Source organism: Prenolepis imparis, unplaced genomic scaffold, assembly GCF_030444845.1.
Source record: "Prenolepis imparis isolate NDT839.2.m4 unplaced genomic scaffold, iyPreImpa1.0 SCAF_12, whole genome shotgun sequence".
In the NCBI taxonomy this organism is placed as follows: domain Eukaryota; kingdom Metazoa; phylum Arthropoda; class Insecta; order Hymenoptera; family Formicidae; genus Prenolepis; species Prenolepis imparis.
In genome coordinates, this window is record NW_028141170.1 from 3,549,121 (window position 1) to 3,567,343 (window position 18,223).

The 18,223-nt window shown below is 32.7% G+C and overlaps 1 protein-coding gene and 1 long non-coding RNA gene across 13 annotated transcripts in view; one reads left to right on the top strand and one right to left on the bottom strand.

The window, feature by feature from the left end:
• Positions 1-18,223, top strand: part of Lmpt (four and a half LIM domains protein limpet) — a 109,306-nt gene that overhangs the window by 86,809 nt on the left and 4,274 nt on the right. For 7 of the 12 annotated variants that reach the window (XM_083051308.1, XM_083051302.1, XM_083051309.1 and 4 more), the window contains 2 exons: positions 6,021-6,221; positions 7,171-7,345. In XM_083051308.1, coding sequence (XP_082907434.1) covers positions 6,021-6,221; positions 7,171-7,345 — 376 coding nt within the window. Of the gene's footprint in view, positions 1-3,360; positions 3,808-4,508; positions 4,828-5,045; positions 5,206-6,020; positions 6,222-7,170; positions 7,346-10,638; positions 11,272-18,223 lie in introns of those variants that run through there. The other 5 variants (XM_083051310.1, XM_083051314.1, XM_083051312.1 and 2 more) reach the window with 5 other exon arrangements.
• Positions 1-18,223, bottom strand: part of LOC145943640 (uncharacterized) — a 63,960-nt gene that overhangs the window by 37,429 nt on the left and 8,308 nt on the right. The gene's annotated exons all lie outside the window — the stretch shown is intronic.

Below are 18,223 nucleotides of genomic sequence, written 5' to 3' on the forward strand. Positions count from 1 at the left end.
TTAAAACATTTACGATTTCCTATGTCCACAGAAAATCGTATATTTATAGCCATGAATAGGCTTCATGACGAATGGAGTCTTTTAATACCTAGTATATTTGAAGATTTGGCAAGTAAAAATAATCACCGTTGATCGTTGGTTGGTTTTCTTTATTTCGTGAGGTCCAGTGTGTCAATAAACGTTATTTAACAAGGCACATTGGATATAAATCGGGGAAGTCAATTTACTAACTTTATTTTTCATATTATCGTGAGGAAAAAATGTCGTTCAGAGCTCAACTGTCGCGTGAAACAAGTTACTTCCGATCTCTTTCGTAATACTTGTTCCCAAAATATTTCGAATATCTGGCTACGCAAGTAACCATTCGTTACTAAAGAATCCCACGCGATTCTCCATCGTTAAATATATTTATCCATTTTCGAGAAATTAATACTCAAGTATATTGGCATTATATATTATAAAATTCCAATATATGAAATTCTAACATACTGAGAATGTTGTTAATAATAAACTATTGAACACACACACAATTGTATATAAAGCTAAATATCTCAATTATCTCAAATTACATAAATACAATAAATTACTTGTAATATAAGATATTTAAACAAAATCTGCTTGTCAGTGATCAAAATTTTCTGAAAGTAGAGCCAAATAAATAATCAACTATTTCAACAATATCAAATCATTTTCTAAGTTGATATTTCTCGGATAAACAACATATAAAAACATTTATCGAAATTAAAAGTCATACAGAAATGTCTTGTAAAATAATTATATCCAAGGAGGCTTTTTTTTCACAGAAGCAATTGGGATTAAAGATAATTAATGCTACCCATCTCATATCAATAATTTTTCAAGCATGCGGGGGGATCGATTTTACATCGGTACAGAACGCAAACACCGCAACAAAACGCATACTTGATATTTGCACGAAGCTCTCGGCGGTGCCGTGGCGTTTATTGGTGCCGTGTGCTTCACGCGTGGGGTTTCCTAAAATATCAATCTCATACTCGTCTGTAAATAATATACGTATACATGGCGCGCGCGCATCCAACACGACATTTACACGACGAAATTCGCTGTCGACGCCGAGAATCATCGGCGACGTCGCCTACTTTTTCAAACGAAACGCCGAATATTTTTAATTCCCTCTCTTCAAGCCCCATAATATTATATTACCGACTGGTTGCCTCTTTTATAATTGTACTCTATGTATTCTGTGACATTTTGATATTTTAGTATTCTATTTATAAACGATTATTTTTTTAGTGAAACGTCGCTTGCAACAATGATAGTAATAATCTCGTATAACTAATTTTTTATTATTGGAATTATAATGAAAAAAATTATATTGATTTATTGCACTTGTTATCTTAAATAATAATTTTGAAAGTTGTGAACCAAAAATAGATAATCATTTAAATATAAATATCAAAATATCAAAATATTGAAAGTTTATCACGATTGATTGATAAATCAATTCTGCCTATTTTTTTTAATGCTACATTTTATTGATTGCGAAGAGAGAATTTATTACGGGAGATAATTTCAATTCATAGCTTTTGGCTTTAAATGATTAATGAATAAAGAGATATACCCACATATAACATATAATATATCCTTATTATTTTCACACACACAATTGAATTTAACATTCTCACCGATCAGTTTGCATTCTTCTGGCTTACACGTGGATTTAATGTCCACGCGAGTTTTTCTCCATGCGTGGGTGGATAGGAGAGATATTGGTGATGTGTGAAACATTCCGACCCAATTACTTCGCCGATTGCTCTCTCTATCTCTCTATTTTTCGTTCAAATTCTATTTTTTCGCACTCCCACGCACGCGGCCCGGAACCACCTGTTTGGCAGGAGATCAAGGCGTCGCAGCGACACTTTTTTTCGACAGATCCGAAGAGAAAAAAATCGACAGGGGATTCTGAGTCACTGTGTGTGTGTGTGTGTGTGTGCCGATCGCGTATTCCCGTTTTTATCGTAGCGTCGTATGGACCGGCAATCTGATACTTTTCCCAAAACGACACACTCGGCTAACGCGTTGAAGGGATGATGACTTTATTTCGGTACTAGATATAAAATTAAGAAATAGATAGAATACACTAACTCTAAAAACATGTCACATAAACGTGTTACGGCAAAATCATCAAAAGTTCGAACGAGAGTGACACTCTCATGTCTGATTGTAAACGGGCTGTTTTATGATCGCTAGCTGTCACTCGTAAACACTATTTATATAGTACGTTCATGAATCTCTTCAAATTTATACACCTATACTAAATTCAAGCAAGAGCTTTAACTTTAATAAGTTTTATACAAAAAGATGTAAATAATATCTGAACAAACAAAGCGATTTATTTGATTAATCCAATTAAAAAAAAAAGTTATGAGCTTTCAAATTTAATTCTCGTAACTTTAATGCATTACCTATACTGTTAAAACAATATTTAATTCTCTTAACTTTAATACATTACCTATACTGTTAAAACAATATTTTTCTCATCTTGAAAACGTTATTAAGGTAACGTTAAAAATTTCTCCTTCTCTTCCTTTGATTTTAATAAAAACGATATAGTCTCTGACTAAATCGATTGAGATTGATAATAATTCGCAGTAAAAATAAATTGCCGATTACATATAAAAATATGCGACTCGGTCGTGTCTATGAAAAATGAATTCTCGTCGCATATTTTCGGGACCGTCGCCCGCAATGGCGACGGTGGGGGCGGCGACGACGACATCAACAATTTAACACGGAGAATAAAGCTGAAAGGATAGCTGGCTTTAACCAAGTATCTGCCCGCATTGCAGTTTTCCCGCTCCTCGAAAAATTCTAACCGCGCCGCGAAGCAAAGCTCGTCCAGCATTCGCGGCTGACTATGTCGACTCTGTTTCACTTCCCCGCGCGCAATCGGAGCTCTCTGCAGGATACTCCAGACATATACTCGTACAAGGAAGACGGCGCGAGAAAGAAATGTTGAAGAGGCGGGGATGTCATCGAGAAGATCGGCGACTGATGAAAATATATAATCGTATCCTGAGCGAGAGAGACGAAGAGGGCAGGGATGAAGAAATTCGAGGAAGAGTGAAAGAAAGACGAGGAGAAAGAGTAGACGGGCGTACCGTAGAAAAGTTGCACCCGGCACACTGCATCGAGAATTCAAGAGAAGGAGAAGGAGGGAAAAGAGCGGTCGGAGGACAGGGAGGAGGGTGCGGAAGGACAACGGGGGAGGAAGGGTGGTGACGGGAAGACGGCGGGCGCGCGCGGCACGTTTCTGGAGTCGTCGCGACGCCGAAAATAGCGTATCCGATATGATGACGCCCGGAGAGCGGGACCGATCCTAGATTTCAGTCAGTCAGTTCGCAAGCTCGAAAGCCGCCGAGCAGTAGTAGCCCCGCACCAGTGGTCTCGCTGCTCCGATTTCTTTTTCCAAACCGACGTCGAAAAACTCGCGGACTCTCTTAATCTTTTTTCATCTTTCTCTCTCTCTATCTTCCTTTCCTTTCTCTCTTGCATCCGTTTCCTCTTTTCGAGAGAGCTGCCAAAAGACAAGACAGTCCTCAGTCGATTTTATCGCTTAGACGAGAGAGCACGTCGTGACGGAGTAGACGGAAAAGGGTCAAACACAGAGATGGCGGACGTAGACAGTGTAGTGTACACGACCACCGAGCGCAAGGTGCGCAAAGTGAAGAAGACGACCAAGCGCCGGGAGAGCAACGATCAGAACGCGTCGGAGGTCACGATCACGGAGGTCGACAGCACGCAGAACAATCACCACGCCATCGAAGAGTATGTGCTGGCTGACGATATAATCCGGCAGACCCGCATAGCCTCTTTATCATTTATTCTTCTTTCTTTCTTGCTCCTCTTAATGGCGGTCCGTCGTCGTCGTTGTCATTACTATCGATCCGCTCGCCATCCAAATCCTTCAAGAATAGAATCTCGAGAGCGAATATCCTTCAAAACATCGCGATAACAATATAGTGGTAGCAGCCCAAATAATATAAATACTCGCGGTTGCGCTTCAAGCTTGAAGCTGATCTTAATTGAGTGAATTTTTTCTCCGATAAGTAAGATTACGGTCTAAAAAGAGGTAACGGATCAGTAATGAAGAAGGACTAAGGGAAGCAAATTTAACGAAGATTGTCAGTACAACTAATTTAAAATAAAATATTCAAAAGATATTTTTAAAATTTCTAATATTGCATTATCTATTGCATTTTTGGATGTTTTTCAGATGTTTATTTGGGAAATAATTTTACTTGAAATCGGTATAATCTTGATCATTTCAATGTTCGATATTAAAACGCGAAATTTAATCGTTGCATTTTAATTTTGATGAGAATAAATGTAGAGAGTATTTTCAAAAAATATCGAGATATGATCTTATAAAAATTATATCAAGCTTAATTTAATTCGATCTAAATCAACTTAATTTAATGTAAATTAATTACTGTCAGTTCTCTCTTTTTTCTCTCTCGCTCTCTTGCGCTCTTTAGAGTTAATTTCGTATTACGTGGGAATTGAAATAACCAATATATTTTTGCGGTTTTACTTTCGCGATTGGATTATGTCCGGAAACGCAGTTTAACCTCATGAACACTCTTCCTTACTCTGCTCGCTCGTAACAAACTCGAAGCGATTTAGGAGCAGCCAAATATAACCGTGAATGAGGAAAGATTAACTTTAGACACCGCGATCTCGTCACGCAAGGATCACGTTACCCATATCTAAAACGATATCACTCGCCGGAAATAATTTTCTCCGGATGTCCTCTGACATTTCGTGACTTCAAACCACAATCTCGATGTACGTACTTTGCCAAACCCAGGAACTACTTCAGGAAAACTCGAATAGATGAAAGACGCTCTTCATAAAAGAAAGACGATTTTCATAAAATGATACTATATATACATATTATTATTTTTTTATCAGTCTTTAAAAAATCATTCTTTATTGCTTGTACTTATTCATAATAGAAATAACTCGTTTTTTTTTTTTTTTTTGCAAAAATTACAATGGTTCTACGAAGACCGATAAAACATATAGGTGCCCTTAAGAAAGCAAAAAAGAACACTCGTTTGACTTGCGCGATCGAGACAAGATTGTACAGTCATACGCATGTCACGATAGATATGACTTTGTACAGAAATACTCAGCCAGCACATACAACAGCACTCATCCAAGGTACATATTACCAGCACGAACCAACGATTCCGTTTCGCCATAATCACGCACAATCGAGAAAGCCGATCGAAGAGACTCTCGACGAGACAGCAAAACACGAGATAGAAAAACACGATGAGAGGAGCATGCGATTTCCTTACCGCGCTATCTCCAGAACTCTTGGATTTTTTACGTCGTTCCCTTTAAAATTGTGAAAAAAAAACGTCTTGAGACGCGATTATAACGTGTGTGACTTTTCCTCTCGATGTATTAAATTTCCACAATTAGGTGTGGAAATCCCTGCTAAAAATGTATATAAAAAATTTAATTTAGACATAATTCTTACGATTAGACTTCACAAATTTTTTTATGAGCAAACTAACTTGCAATATATTTACAGTGTTTAACCCATGATTAAAATTTATATTTTTTCTAGGAGAAATATAATTAGTACATAAATCTAATATTAAAGCAAATTATTAAAAATAAAAATTTGACAAATATTGTGATAAGCACAATTATTGATATCAACATTGCATATATTTTTAGCATCAGAATTAGTAGCAATAAAGTTACCGAACATTGAGTATTCTTTTTATTAAAACAGGGTGGAATGATTCACATAAAAATATACGTGCAAAGCATCACACACTACTCAAATTTGAAGAACATAAGATTTATGTGTGATTAGATTAGAGAATTAGAGAATTAGAAAATTAGAGAATTAGATTTTTATAAAATAATCGAACAATCGATCAATGTAAATGTTCTGAGATTAATTTTTTTACAAATACTTGTGTATCGAAAATTCTAAACGCTTGGTATTCGCATTGCAGTTGATTTTCAGTGGCGAATACACAAAGGCGATGAACAAGGACTGGCATAGCGGCCATTTCTGTTGCTGGCAGTGCGACGAATCCCTAACAGGACAGCGTTATGTTCTCAGAGACGAGCATCCTTACTGCATTAAGTGCTACGAGAGTGTATTCGCCAATGGCTGCGAAGAATGTAGCAAAATCATCGGCATTGACTCCAAGGTAAATATTTTTCACATGAAAAGTATATTATATGTAATTTGTTGAAACTCGGGTCTACATTAATTTTTTTAAAAATCTGAACTTTTGTAAGACCCAAGTATATATAAACCATTCAAGATCTTCTTATAATTCCTATAATTTCTTCTTATAATTTGATATTAAATTTCAGTCATGTCTAATATAATAGCATAATGAATAATTTAAAAACTATATTTATATTATATATGAAAAAAAAAACGTTTATTGCAACGGACGCGGTTAAATTCAGAATCGCTCGTAAAATGGTGTCCTTCCTAAGTTATACGCTTTGACGCGTACGCGAACGATAAATTACTTCGTTGTACAGTCCAAAGACGCAATTAGCGGCCGTCGAATGATTACGAGACCAGGTGTCAATAGATGGAGAGGCATGGGCGTTGACTTACTCATTTCTAGAAATAGAAGCGATGATGCAGGTGCCGGGTATCCGTGTATCGGTTCCAAGCACCGATTTTCGCTCTCTCGCACGTGCGATCGCTATTATTATAATATAATAAAAAATTTCGTTCGTTCCTACGCGCACAAAAATCGACCCATAGTTATGGGCAAGTTAGAACACGTTATTTTCCTCGCGACTGTCATCACCGCGTATTATGCAATCATGTAATTTACACGATTAATAATTTTTAGCGATTGCAGCATCCGCAACAATTCCGTTGAAGTGATTAATTTTATCGAGATACGCGTGATTTTACATACTTGAGAAAGATTATAATTTTCTGCACCGTTAATTGCAAAGAAATTTTCTACGATTTTAACAGACAATTTTTTGAAACGAAATATATTTGATGAAACAGTGCATAATAATAGTAGCTGATTTTTAATAATTACGGAAATTATGTGAAATAAAAATTTGGCAATAAATATAAATTGGAAGAAAAAGATTGACGTGATGAAATGTCGTTTTCAGGATTTGTCGTACAAGGACAAGCACTGGCATGAAGCCTGCTTCCTCTGCAACAGGTGCAGAGTGTCTTTGGTGGACAAACAGTTTGGTAGCAAGGTGGACAAGATCTATTGCGGCAACTGCTACGACGCTCAGTTCGCCAGCCGTTGCGATGGATGCGGCGAGATCTTCCGTGCTGGTATGTAATCTCGTTAACATTATATATGTAACCAATTTTCCAATATAAAGAAAGTTCTTAACATATCACAAGACTTTGTACCTGCTTTTCCAAGTATGAATATGTTTATCGGATATTTATATCCGACGCGGATATTACATCTGCTTGTTATATACAGCTGTTTATAATATTCATATAAATAATGGAAATATAAAAATATGTCATTTCTATTTAATTTTGTTAAAAACAAAAAGGACATAAAAATTTCACAAAACTTGAAGAAAATTGTATTTGCCGTATAAAATTTAATTATTCGCGAAAAAGATTCTCTAGTCCTGTGGATAATATATGCTATAACTATTTATAACTGTTGTAATAACAGTTTGTGCAACGTATAAAAACATATATCATTCTTGTCTCTCATTTTTTCATTTCTTAAGCAAAATAGGAAAAATAGAAAGTTGAAATGCGCGTGTTCCAGAAATCTGAAAATGGTTACGGATTTTATGACTCGTTAATAATCTTTGCAGTTTATTGCATTGTAAAAAATTTATATAGCGTCATTAAATTCTAATAAGATGAACATGCCTTCCAAAAAGCAATAAATGCGAAAATAAATGTGAACGTAAAAATATAAATATAAATATGCCATCTAATACGCAACCAGTGTAATCGATATATATAATATTATATACATACACATCGATTACATTGCTCGCTTCATATAAATGGCATATTTATATATTTATATTATACCTATATAATGAAACATACAAACGATAAATACTTCGGTTATCTAGCTGTCTCACTGAATAATCACTGAATAATTAATTATATTATAAAATGCAAATAAACGCGAGAGAATAATATAATTTGTAAAGTAAGACAGAGATATGGAGAGTATAATAATCACGATGAAGAATGAAAAGTCAAGTTGGAAACTAATCTAGTAATTTCCACCTACAATCACATTAACACCTGTTTTTGATCGATCATTGGCGAATCCGTTCCCAGACAGTGATTCATGGTGTCAGGCACGGAGCACGGACGATCGAGAAAGAGAAAAGCAATATAGATCTTGCATTTGGTGTTTCTTATTAAGGTAACTGAGTCAAGGCTCCGTGAGACTCCAGACACAGACCAATTATTGTAAGCCATTTTGAAATTGAGAACACATCTTTTTACGTCTAATTCGCCAGTTCTTTATTAGCGATGTAAAATTATTCTGCATAAACATCTTAATTAAATTGCAGCTACCTTTCTTTTATTCTTAGCGATTTTGTTTAATTTAGAATGCGTAATCGTTGGTTTATATTATAATGTAGCATTCGAAAGATTACAAGATGCTTAAAAACTGCTAGAAAAGGGAATCGGGAGCTCTGGTTATCTTTAAGACGATTAAGAAACGTAAATGTAATTTCTATTCAAGATTAATATGACATAATTTCAATATTTAAGCGCTCAAAAGAGTATGTAAACTTGCACATCTTGATAAGATAAAAGATGAGAGAAATTCCTTCTCTAAATATATATGACGCAATTTGAATATTTAAGCACTCAAAGAGATGTGAACTTAAAGATGAAATATAAGAGAGGTGAGAGAAATTCGTCTTGAATTTAGGAAGAAGATTTAGTTCTTTTAGGAAACGCGGAAGGCTATGCTTTTGATACCAAGAGATTTTGCAGAGAAGATTAATCAATTAATAAATCGCAAACAATAATTTTTTTTCACTGATAAATTCTTCTTTACCTAAATTATTAAATACAAATTATTATTATATATACATTAAATTATTACTTGTGTAAATTATTAAAGAAATAAAATACGCGATCAAAAGGAATCATTAATTATCAAGATTCAGCTAGCGCTACTCTTGCGTTCATATCCGCTCGTTAGGAATAATTTGCGTGACATCATATTGAGGAAGGTCAAATAGGGTGGGAGTCGAAGCTAATCTCAATTTCACCGTTGGCAGATAAAAAGGTGCTGTTATTAGAACGACGATCGAGGAATCGTCGGCGCGAATAATTTGGTGCCAGCGCGTGTCCGGAACTCGACATATTGCAAACTACATATCAATCTTTGAAATCACTAGTAAAATGGGATCAGATTCGTGATATCGCGAACATGCAATTTGCCCGAGATTTTTTTTGCTCTCTATCTCTGTTTCTATCATAGCTTCTTCTTACGATGCTGATTAAAGAATAAAATTGAAAAATTAAGAACACTTACATGATCACAAAGTTTTCAAATTATCAATTACAAAAAAATTACAGAAGAAATAACAAAAAAAAAAAGATTCGTTAATCATTTAGTGTAACTACGAAAATTACTTTTCAAGAAAAATCTTTGGATACTTTTTAAAATGTGAGTAACTGTCTATTAATATAATTCATAATTCATAAAAGAGTAAAAATTGCCAACAAATATGAATTAAAGATTTCATAACTTTCTTGTCCGCATGATTTTTGCCTCAAACTAATTTTAATAGAATTAAAAGTAAGGCAATATTATATATAAAAATCAGTGTATAACAAAATAAATGTATTTTCTTTTAAAATAAATTTAAATCATTATTTGCTATTCTTATTATATATAGCTTAATTCACGAAAAGCTTCTTCACACACATTTAATCCTTTATAATTGCAAGACTTTCAGCATCGCATTAATATCTTAATTGAGTAGTAAAAAACAGATTTATAAGATCGGGTAAAAAATCCATTGTTAAATTTGAGAGATTATGATTCTGCACAATTCTGTATATAGTAACACATTAAGTGAATATAATCCCAATTCATAGTTTAATCGATGATCGAAGTTGACAATATGCGAAATCCTTGAAAAATTTGCAACTGACTGCGATATAATCGAGAACAAAAAATGTTTTATAGTTAATAATATTAGCCATTAATGCGTTAGAAAATTTTAATTACTCTAAAATCTACTACTATCTTCTCTTCCATTGATCTGCGTGTAAATGAAGATTTTATCGTATTAAAAATTTTGTACATTTAGTGTAATTTTTAAAAAGATGTCGAAAGAATAAATTTTTTTCGAAAAAATGAATCGATCGCAGAATCAAATCTCTACACAAGGCGCACTTTTTTTAAATTAGTGTGACTCCACAGCTAACATCTAGAGATACGTATCCAGATATAATCCGCAGATTAAAAATATGTAATATAAACAGGGATGTGATATATAGAATGCCTCTCTCGTTGATTGTATAGCGATCAAGTTATCACACGGTAACACACGTTGCGCCTGCTCGCAACGGTGACTCCAGCGAGACCCGAAGAGCGGTCTGCCTTCAGTGGCTCGCAAGACCTCGACCCAATCGCACGCTCGATTCGCCACGTTTGATTATTCGGCTCTCCTTTCTTTCCTCGCGATTCATTTCGCTGTTTCGTTAATTCGATTCTATGACCATACTAACTCTACGAAATAAATAATTTAATTTATAATTCAGAATTAAAATGAAAATTCGAATAAATCTTCGATAAAACAATTGAGCAAAAAAAAACTTTAATTAAAAAAATAATCATAATTTACCCGCGCAAATTCTCATCTCAAAATTGTACCATGATTGCAAATCAGACTCAATCGCGTTCGATGCAAAGCACCGAATAAAGAAAGTGCTGTTTCTGAGAGTTTCGTGTAAACTTTGCAACAGCCGGTGAATGCAAGCGTGTTTGTTTGCATAAACACTTTGAAAGAGAGATTCAATCGCGAGAGAAAATATGGCCACCGACGCGTTGAGTGAACGGCTATCGAGCAAGCTGCACCTGCAGACGAAAACGGTGGGCGAGGAAAGGATCAGGCGGGCAAAGGAAAAAGACGAGGATGTCGCGATCTTTAGCATGTTTCCTATGGAGGGCGACCCTAAATTCAGATGCTGTTTGGCCAAGGATTGCCTGGTCGGAGACCCGAAGAAAGCAGACCCAGGTGATCGCGACGATCGCGTTTATTTCAAATGTGAATTATGCCGCAATGTTAATGACAATTAATATTTTAATTAATATGATATAAATATCATGACCATATTTGGTGTACATACTTTTGCTCGGACTTTGTAATGACGGCGAAAAATCATGGGAAAGAATTATAAGATGATTTCTTTACACGAGATATAATTTCTTATATCGATCACACAGATATAAGAAAGAAGACGCGACATATTAATTTGTTTTATTGTTAATATAGTTGCAATATTTTCTTGAAAACTTTGCTCGAAATGAAAGCAGTTTTACATTAGAATTTTATACTATGTTATTAAACATGCTGCAGGATTCACATTCTATCATAATGCAGTTGTAAACTACATATACAATTATAATGCACAAGTATATACAAGTATTATGGAAAATATTTTTAAATATATACATTTTGAAAATATATCGTGTATAGAATCATTAAATTTAATAACTTTTACTTGACTTGACGAGGATTGCATTTAATATTTAACATGACTTAAAGAATTATTTGGTAATATGTGCGATCAAATAGAGACTGATCAAACATCGAGAATTAAGCAGGATAACATACACTGTTAAAATTACGATGCATTTGATATGATCTGTTTAAAGATTTTTCATCTAATATGTTCTGTCAAAATTCTCTTAACAAAACCAGCTGATGCTAAATCAGAAATCAGTTGAGTAATGTGTGTAGCGAAAAAAAATGAGAGAGAGATGAGAGAGAGAGGATCACCCGATGCAAAGTTTCAATTCTCGAATGAATCGATAACCGATCGATGATGATGAACGCTTGACTTTCTCGTAGCATTTACTTTAGCCTGACGCTAATGCATTTGTTTTGCAATTATCGGTTTTGTCCCTTTTATCATCATCAATGATAATGCTCGCGTGGAAGATTACCAGCGAATATCCCCGCCACGAGTGTCTGCGTCTGGCTTGCATTTAAAATGGTTGCATTTAAATCTGATTCAAATATTTGCACAAAAGAGCAGGCAAAGATCGAGAAAACCACGTCATTTTGCGACGCACAAATACTGCATTATACACATTTTTATTCTCTAAATTTAATCTCACGCGCGATACGAACAAAGATGTAATTGGTAAATATGGTTATTCAAATCAGCCGCTCCATAATATATCATCAACGAGAGGCATCATCCGTAGAGAGAGAATCATCCGTAAAAATAACTTTGATTTTTCAAGACGAATGAGCCCGTAAATCGCATTAATCTCGAGAAACCGTTAAGAGAGAATAATTTAATCCGATAAGCATAATAGGATTTTTATGAGAATGAAAAGAGAATTTTATCATCATTTTTACATAAAATATTATTTTTGTTTTTACATAGATAATTCGCTTAGCAGATAAGCATAAAATTAATGATGCTAGTTTTATTTGTTAAATATATTAAATCATGTTTTTTCTCGACAAATTTTACATATTTGATATAAATAGATATAATCATTAGGTGAAAATAATAAGTATATAAATGAAAAAAAGACACGATTAAATATTAATTATAACAGCATTTACTAAATCAAAACTAAAACATGATAATGACATTCAATCAATTTACATTTTATCTTTTCTGTATGAAAACTAACGCGATCTCATTGTACTCTTACGAATGTGCACGTCTATTGTTTAATGACAAGTCTAAAATAGTTATGTGATTAAAAATGACTTATCTTGATAGCTAAAAAAAATTACAATATGTTTCTGACGTTGATATATCTTGTCTTATTACTTTACAAAAGTGAAATCAATTTTTCCTCAATGAAGAAATATTCAAAAATTGTTTAAATATTTTTTTTCTTTACAATTTAATAATACTTAAGAAATACGTTTACATTTCATATTAAATATACTTTTTTATTTTGTATAAAAAAAAGTTTAATATAATTTTTATAAAATACTTTAACATTTATTCAAACACCTCTCAAGTTTTATTATAAAATGAAACTTTAAACACATCTTTGTGACAATCATAAATTAGTTCAAATTTTCTCAAAATAAAGCCCAAATTAAATTAAAAAACATAATTTTTTTGTTCTTTGCTTACCTTTCAAGCTTTATTTAAATTAAAATATAAAATTTTTGAACTTTTTAAAAACTGTTTATAATTCAAAAACTCTGAATCAATTAAAAAGAAGTGCAAGAAAATCCCGAACGTATAAACAAGTAGATTTGCGTGACAAGTTCGCGTATCTCTGATTGATTTTATTGCAAATGTGACTCACGATATCGTAAACGTCGAGTCTGATAGCGTGTGTGTGTGTATTAAAGCTGTGATTAAAAATACTAAATACTACACAAACATTCTATTAAGATTTTTAACGGAATCTAAACAAAGAAAAGAAATTTGGGATTAATTTACAAAAAAATGTGGAAAAAATAATTAGCAAATACTGATTATAATTATTAATTATAATTATTGTTATTAAGTACTTTAGCATAAAATTGAAAAAATATCTACTGAAGTTGTACAATGACGTTATCAAAAAGATACATTTTCTTTAAAAATTTAATACGCACTTGTTCTGATGTGTGAATGTAATTTGTGTAAATTTTTGTTCGTGCAAATATCTAAGCAGATATTGTCAGCGCGATCTTATACAATGTTCGACATAAATCATTACAAAATACATTGGAATTCGCTTTAGTGTGATAAAAAATCTACAATAACGTGTTTTGTAAGTTTAAATACGCATTACTGCGCATATTCTGAGACAAATAAATAGACAGTTATTTGTAATGGACTTGTGTTTGTAATGATCTTGTGTGTACATGCTATATTGCTGAAATGGTCAAAAAAGATGGATGCAATTACACGTGCGAGATTATTGAAATCGTATTATCGAAAACATGACTCTATTTGAAGTCCTGATATTAGTGTATTAATATCAGTGATATCATCAGACGTAATGGCAAATCGATATATATGTTGTTTACGTTTGAATATCGATGATATAAACGAATCAAACAAATATATCGTTATCGAGTTGCGATCTCTTCCGCGAATTCGCAATCTCTAAATAAAATTTAGATTTTATTTATACAACAATATTTGACGTAAATATTTAAGATTAAATTTGACATTTAATTTTATATTTAAAAAATATATTTTCCATCAATCAAATTGAGAAAAATATAATATATATACATATATGAGAAGATCTCACTGTGCACCTTTTCGACAAATATGTAAAAGGAAAAAATAATCGAATCAACGAATCCGATTGGCTAATCTATATTGATTTCTCTATTTTAATATATTAAATTGCTCTATATATATATGTATATAATATATAATTTATTAGTTTAGTCAAATTTTAATTTTTACTAAAAGACACGCTAAAAAAGTAAAATAAAAAATTAAACTATCACTTGCAAACAAATTAAAAGTATGAGATGAGCAGTTTATAACTTTCCATTTGATGTAAAACAGAATTTGCCTGGGTCAAGAAATTTTATGACCGATGTAGCTTCTCCCTCTCATTGAATTATATATAGACTTGACGTAGGGAAAGCAACTTCCACCTCTCACAGTATACATATGTATGAGAGTCGGTTTATGAGAGCATGTTATTAATTTGCTGAATGATAATCATAAAATCCGTTTCAACGATTGCATTAACGATTGGCGAGCAGAAAGAAAGATTATGATAATTAATGGTGATATTCACGGAAATGGATAGTGTCTCTATTGCACTTATTACTCATCCGACTAGAAATAAGCCAGAGAGAATAAGCATAAATAGATTACTGCTAAAGGCAAAATGCGGTTAAAGAAACAACTGGCACTTTGAGAGATATTCTGTATACCTTATATTATTAAAAATCGCAATATTATATAAATAAATATCTTAATATCAGATGATTTTTAAGTAGCATTTGAGAATATTTCCGGCAATCGAAAGATCTTATAACACTGCCGAAAAAAATATTTTATTATTGTGACAAACAGAATCAATTTAGAGCGTAAAAGACACTTTTCAAGTAAATTTCATAACTTTTTTTCTATTAAAAACATGCAACTTTATATGTGTGGTTTATATGTGCGATTAACGTGTGGTTAATTAAGGAGTTTAAAATATTATATTAAATTGTTGTTTTAAATTGTTATGTCTTTAAATATGTATTTATAAAATATTATTGTATTTAAAATTATCTCTATATTCTAAAAGATTAAAATGACGTGGCTAAGATAATATATATACAGGGTGTCCCGAAACTACCGCGAGATATTTTAAAGGCAGATTCTCTATCCAATTTAAAAACGATTTTTCCTCAGAGAAAATGTCGAGGCACCAATAATTTTCGAGTTACAAGCGATTAAAAATAAAGGGTTTCTCGTAAACTAAGCCCTCTAGAAATATAATATTAACAAAACCACATTCTTCAATTAATTTTAAGTAAAGTTTCTTTTAATAGAATTTTAATTTAAGGCTTAGTTACAAAGATACATGATGACAAAAATTGGGAACATGCAAAAAATGATGGTCTCCCTCGACATTTTCGCTGAGGAAAAATCGTTTTTAAATTGGCCAGAGAATCTGCCTTTAAAATATCTCGCGGTAGTTTCGGGACACCCTGTATATAAGAATGTTTTATATGTAAATTACATATAAATGTTTTATGTTGATGAGTTTTGATGAAGGTGTATAATTTTATACAGATATCCATTTTTACATATAAGCGCATCGTTCGTAGCGCGAATAACTCATGGATTAACACGACGTGCGTAAGATTACCACATCGACCTTGGACCATCAGCTTTATACATATACGGTGGTATTGCCTGCCTGACGTGACGTCACGAATCTTCGCTTGAGTCATAGTGGTCCACAAGGCAACGTATCATATACGAAAGATACGTGGACACACCGGAATGTCCATCTTTAGCGCGTTCTTCGCGTCGTTATATATTAAAACAAAATAACTGCAAATATTAACATCTCAGGTATACATGAATAAAATTTTTCAAAAAATATTTATTTATTTATTTAAAAGGGGAAAAAATCATAAATTATATAAATAAAAATTTTTCAGAAAGAATACACATCTTATATTTATTTTAAATATTATAGATGCGATAAATTTATTTATCTAAATTGGTTTAGAATATTTCAAGCTTAACGCGAAAGCTTTCATAATAATAATACTCATATGATATTTACAGCTGATTTTTTATGCTTAATCTTAATTTAATTTCATATTTTGTTTTTAGTAAAATCTTCATTTAATCGCAAAGTGCTATTAACCGTGATACGAATTATAATAAGTTAGGTCTCAAATGAATGACAAGTTAGATCTTATGTTAATACTATCGGTTTGCACATTATAATCTTAAATCAATCATGATTAATTATAACGTTAGTGTCAAATTGCGATAGGGATATAATGTAAGAGGGATATAATTACCTACTTAACAATATGATGACAATGAACAATTATACAGCTATCTACATATGGTTAATTATATCAGTCAACAATATAGTTGCAACTAATTCGATTTAATCTCTCGTCGGAATGTTCGACGACGAATGAATAATTTAACGAATCGATCCGCAATGATTAATGAGCCAGTAAGTATCGAATAAACACTTGCGCTGTTCAATTAATCAACATCTACTATCGACGAGGACGATTATCACACTTATTACGTACTCATCGATACATAATAATGAGACTCTCGATACGGTAAGTGTTCTTCAGATATTTCGAGAACTTAAAACTTCGACAAACTTCTCTCATTTTGATACATGACGCATTATGTTTCTGCACAGAGAGAATTTTCTCTTAGAATTTACCCCGAAAATCGTAGTAATCGTGGGACAATATGGTACGGAAAGAATTTTATGTGAATTTCTCTGATTAATATTTATCACAATAAAAATAATAATATCTATCACAATAAAATATAAAATATGTTTAATTTTACTATGCAATTTAGTAAAATTAATCAGGGTAAATTGTAAGAGAAAATTCTCTCAGTGTGCCTACCCTTAAAAGAAAGGAAAAAGAGATTCGAGCATTTTTTAATTAAAACAAGCTCTTCAATCATCACACGAGACTGTCATCGTTCACAGACGTGATCCTACGTTGTAAACATTTAGAATTGAGCTGATGATTCATGAGAGACACGTTATTATATTTAATGTCGCATTTAAGTGTGTCGTTTGCCCGGGTCTTAGCTCACCTTTCGAAATAGAGTTATTAATTCGTCTTCTTGTCCCTCGGACGTAGTGAGAAAATGAGAATGACTAATGAGAAACGCGAAAAAGAGACAAGGCAATCGCCCACGTTATTGTGCCTCAATCTAAGTCCGCATGAATAAATTTAATTCATTGATTGATTGGTCATGTGAATTGGATTTTATTGCTATTTATAAGTATCTATAAAAAATTTCGACGGACATCTTACACATTTCATAATTATTTTATGTATTATAAATAGCATTTATATATAATATTTATATTCGCACTATTATATTAAATTGATGCAACAATTTTAATTTTGAAGCACGCAATTCATGTGACATTAGCGCAAACAATACGTTCGCGTTTCCTAGTCATTGATTTTGGGTATTATCTTCCCATTTCTCAAATCACAGGCCAGAACGTGACAACGATAACGAGCTGACAATACTCATCAGCTAGACAGCATCAAGTCACGTTCTTCGCATAATGTTCCTAATCTTAAAGAGAACACGAAGTAACCGAGACCTTTTCCAGCTCTAGATTATGGTAATTTTGCAGCAAGCAAAATAACTTTAAAAAGATCACCGCGTGATTAGTTTCAATTTTACATACGTTGTGTGCACCTAGAGAGACTTTTATTTCTATATGATTCATCGGAATATATTTTTAAATTGGAATCATATCACCGAAGACCGAATCAACAAAGATGTCTCTTT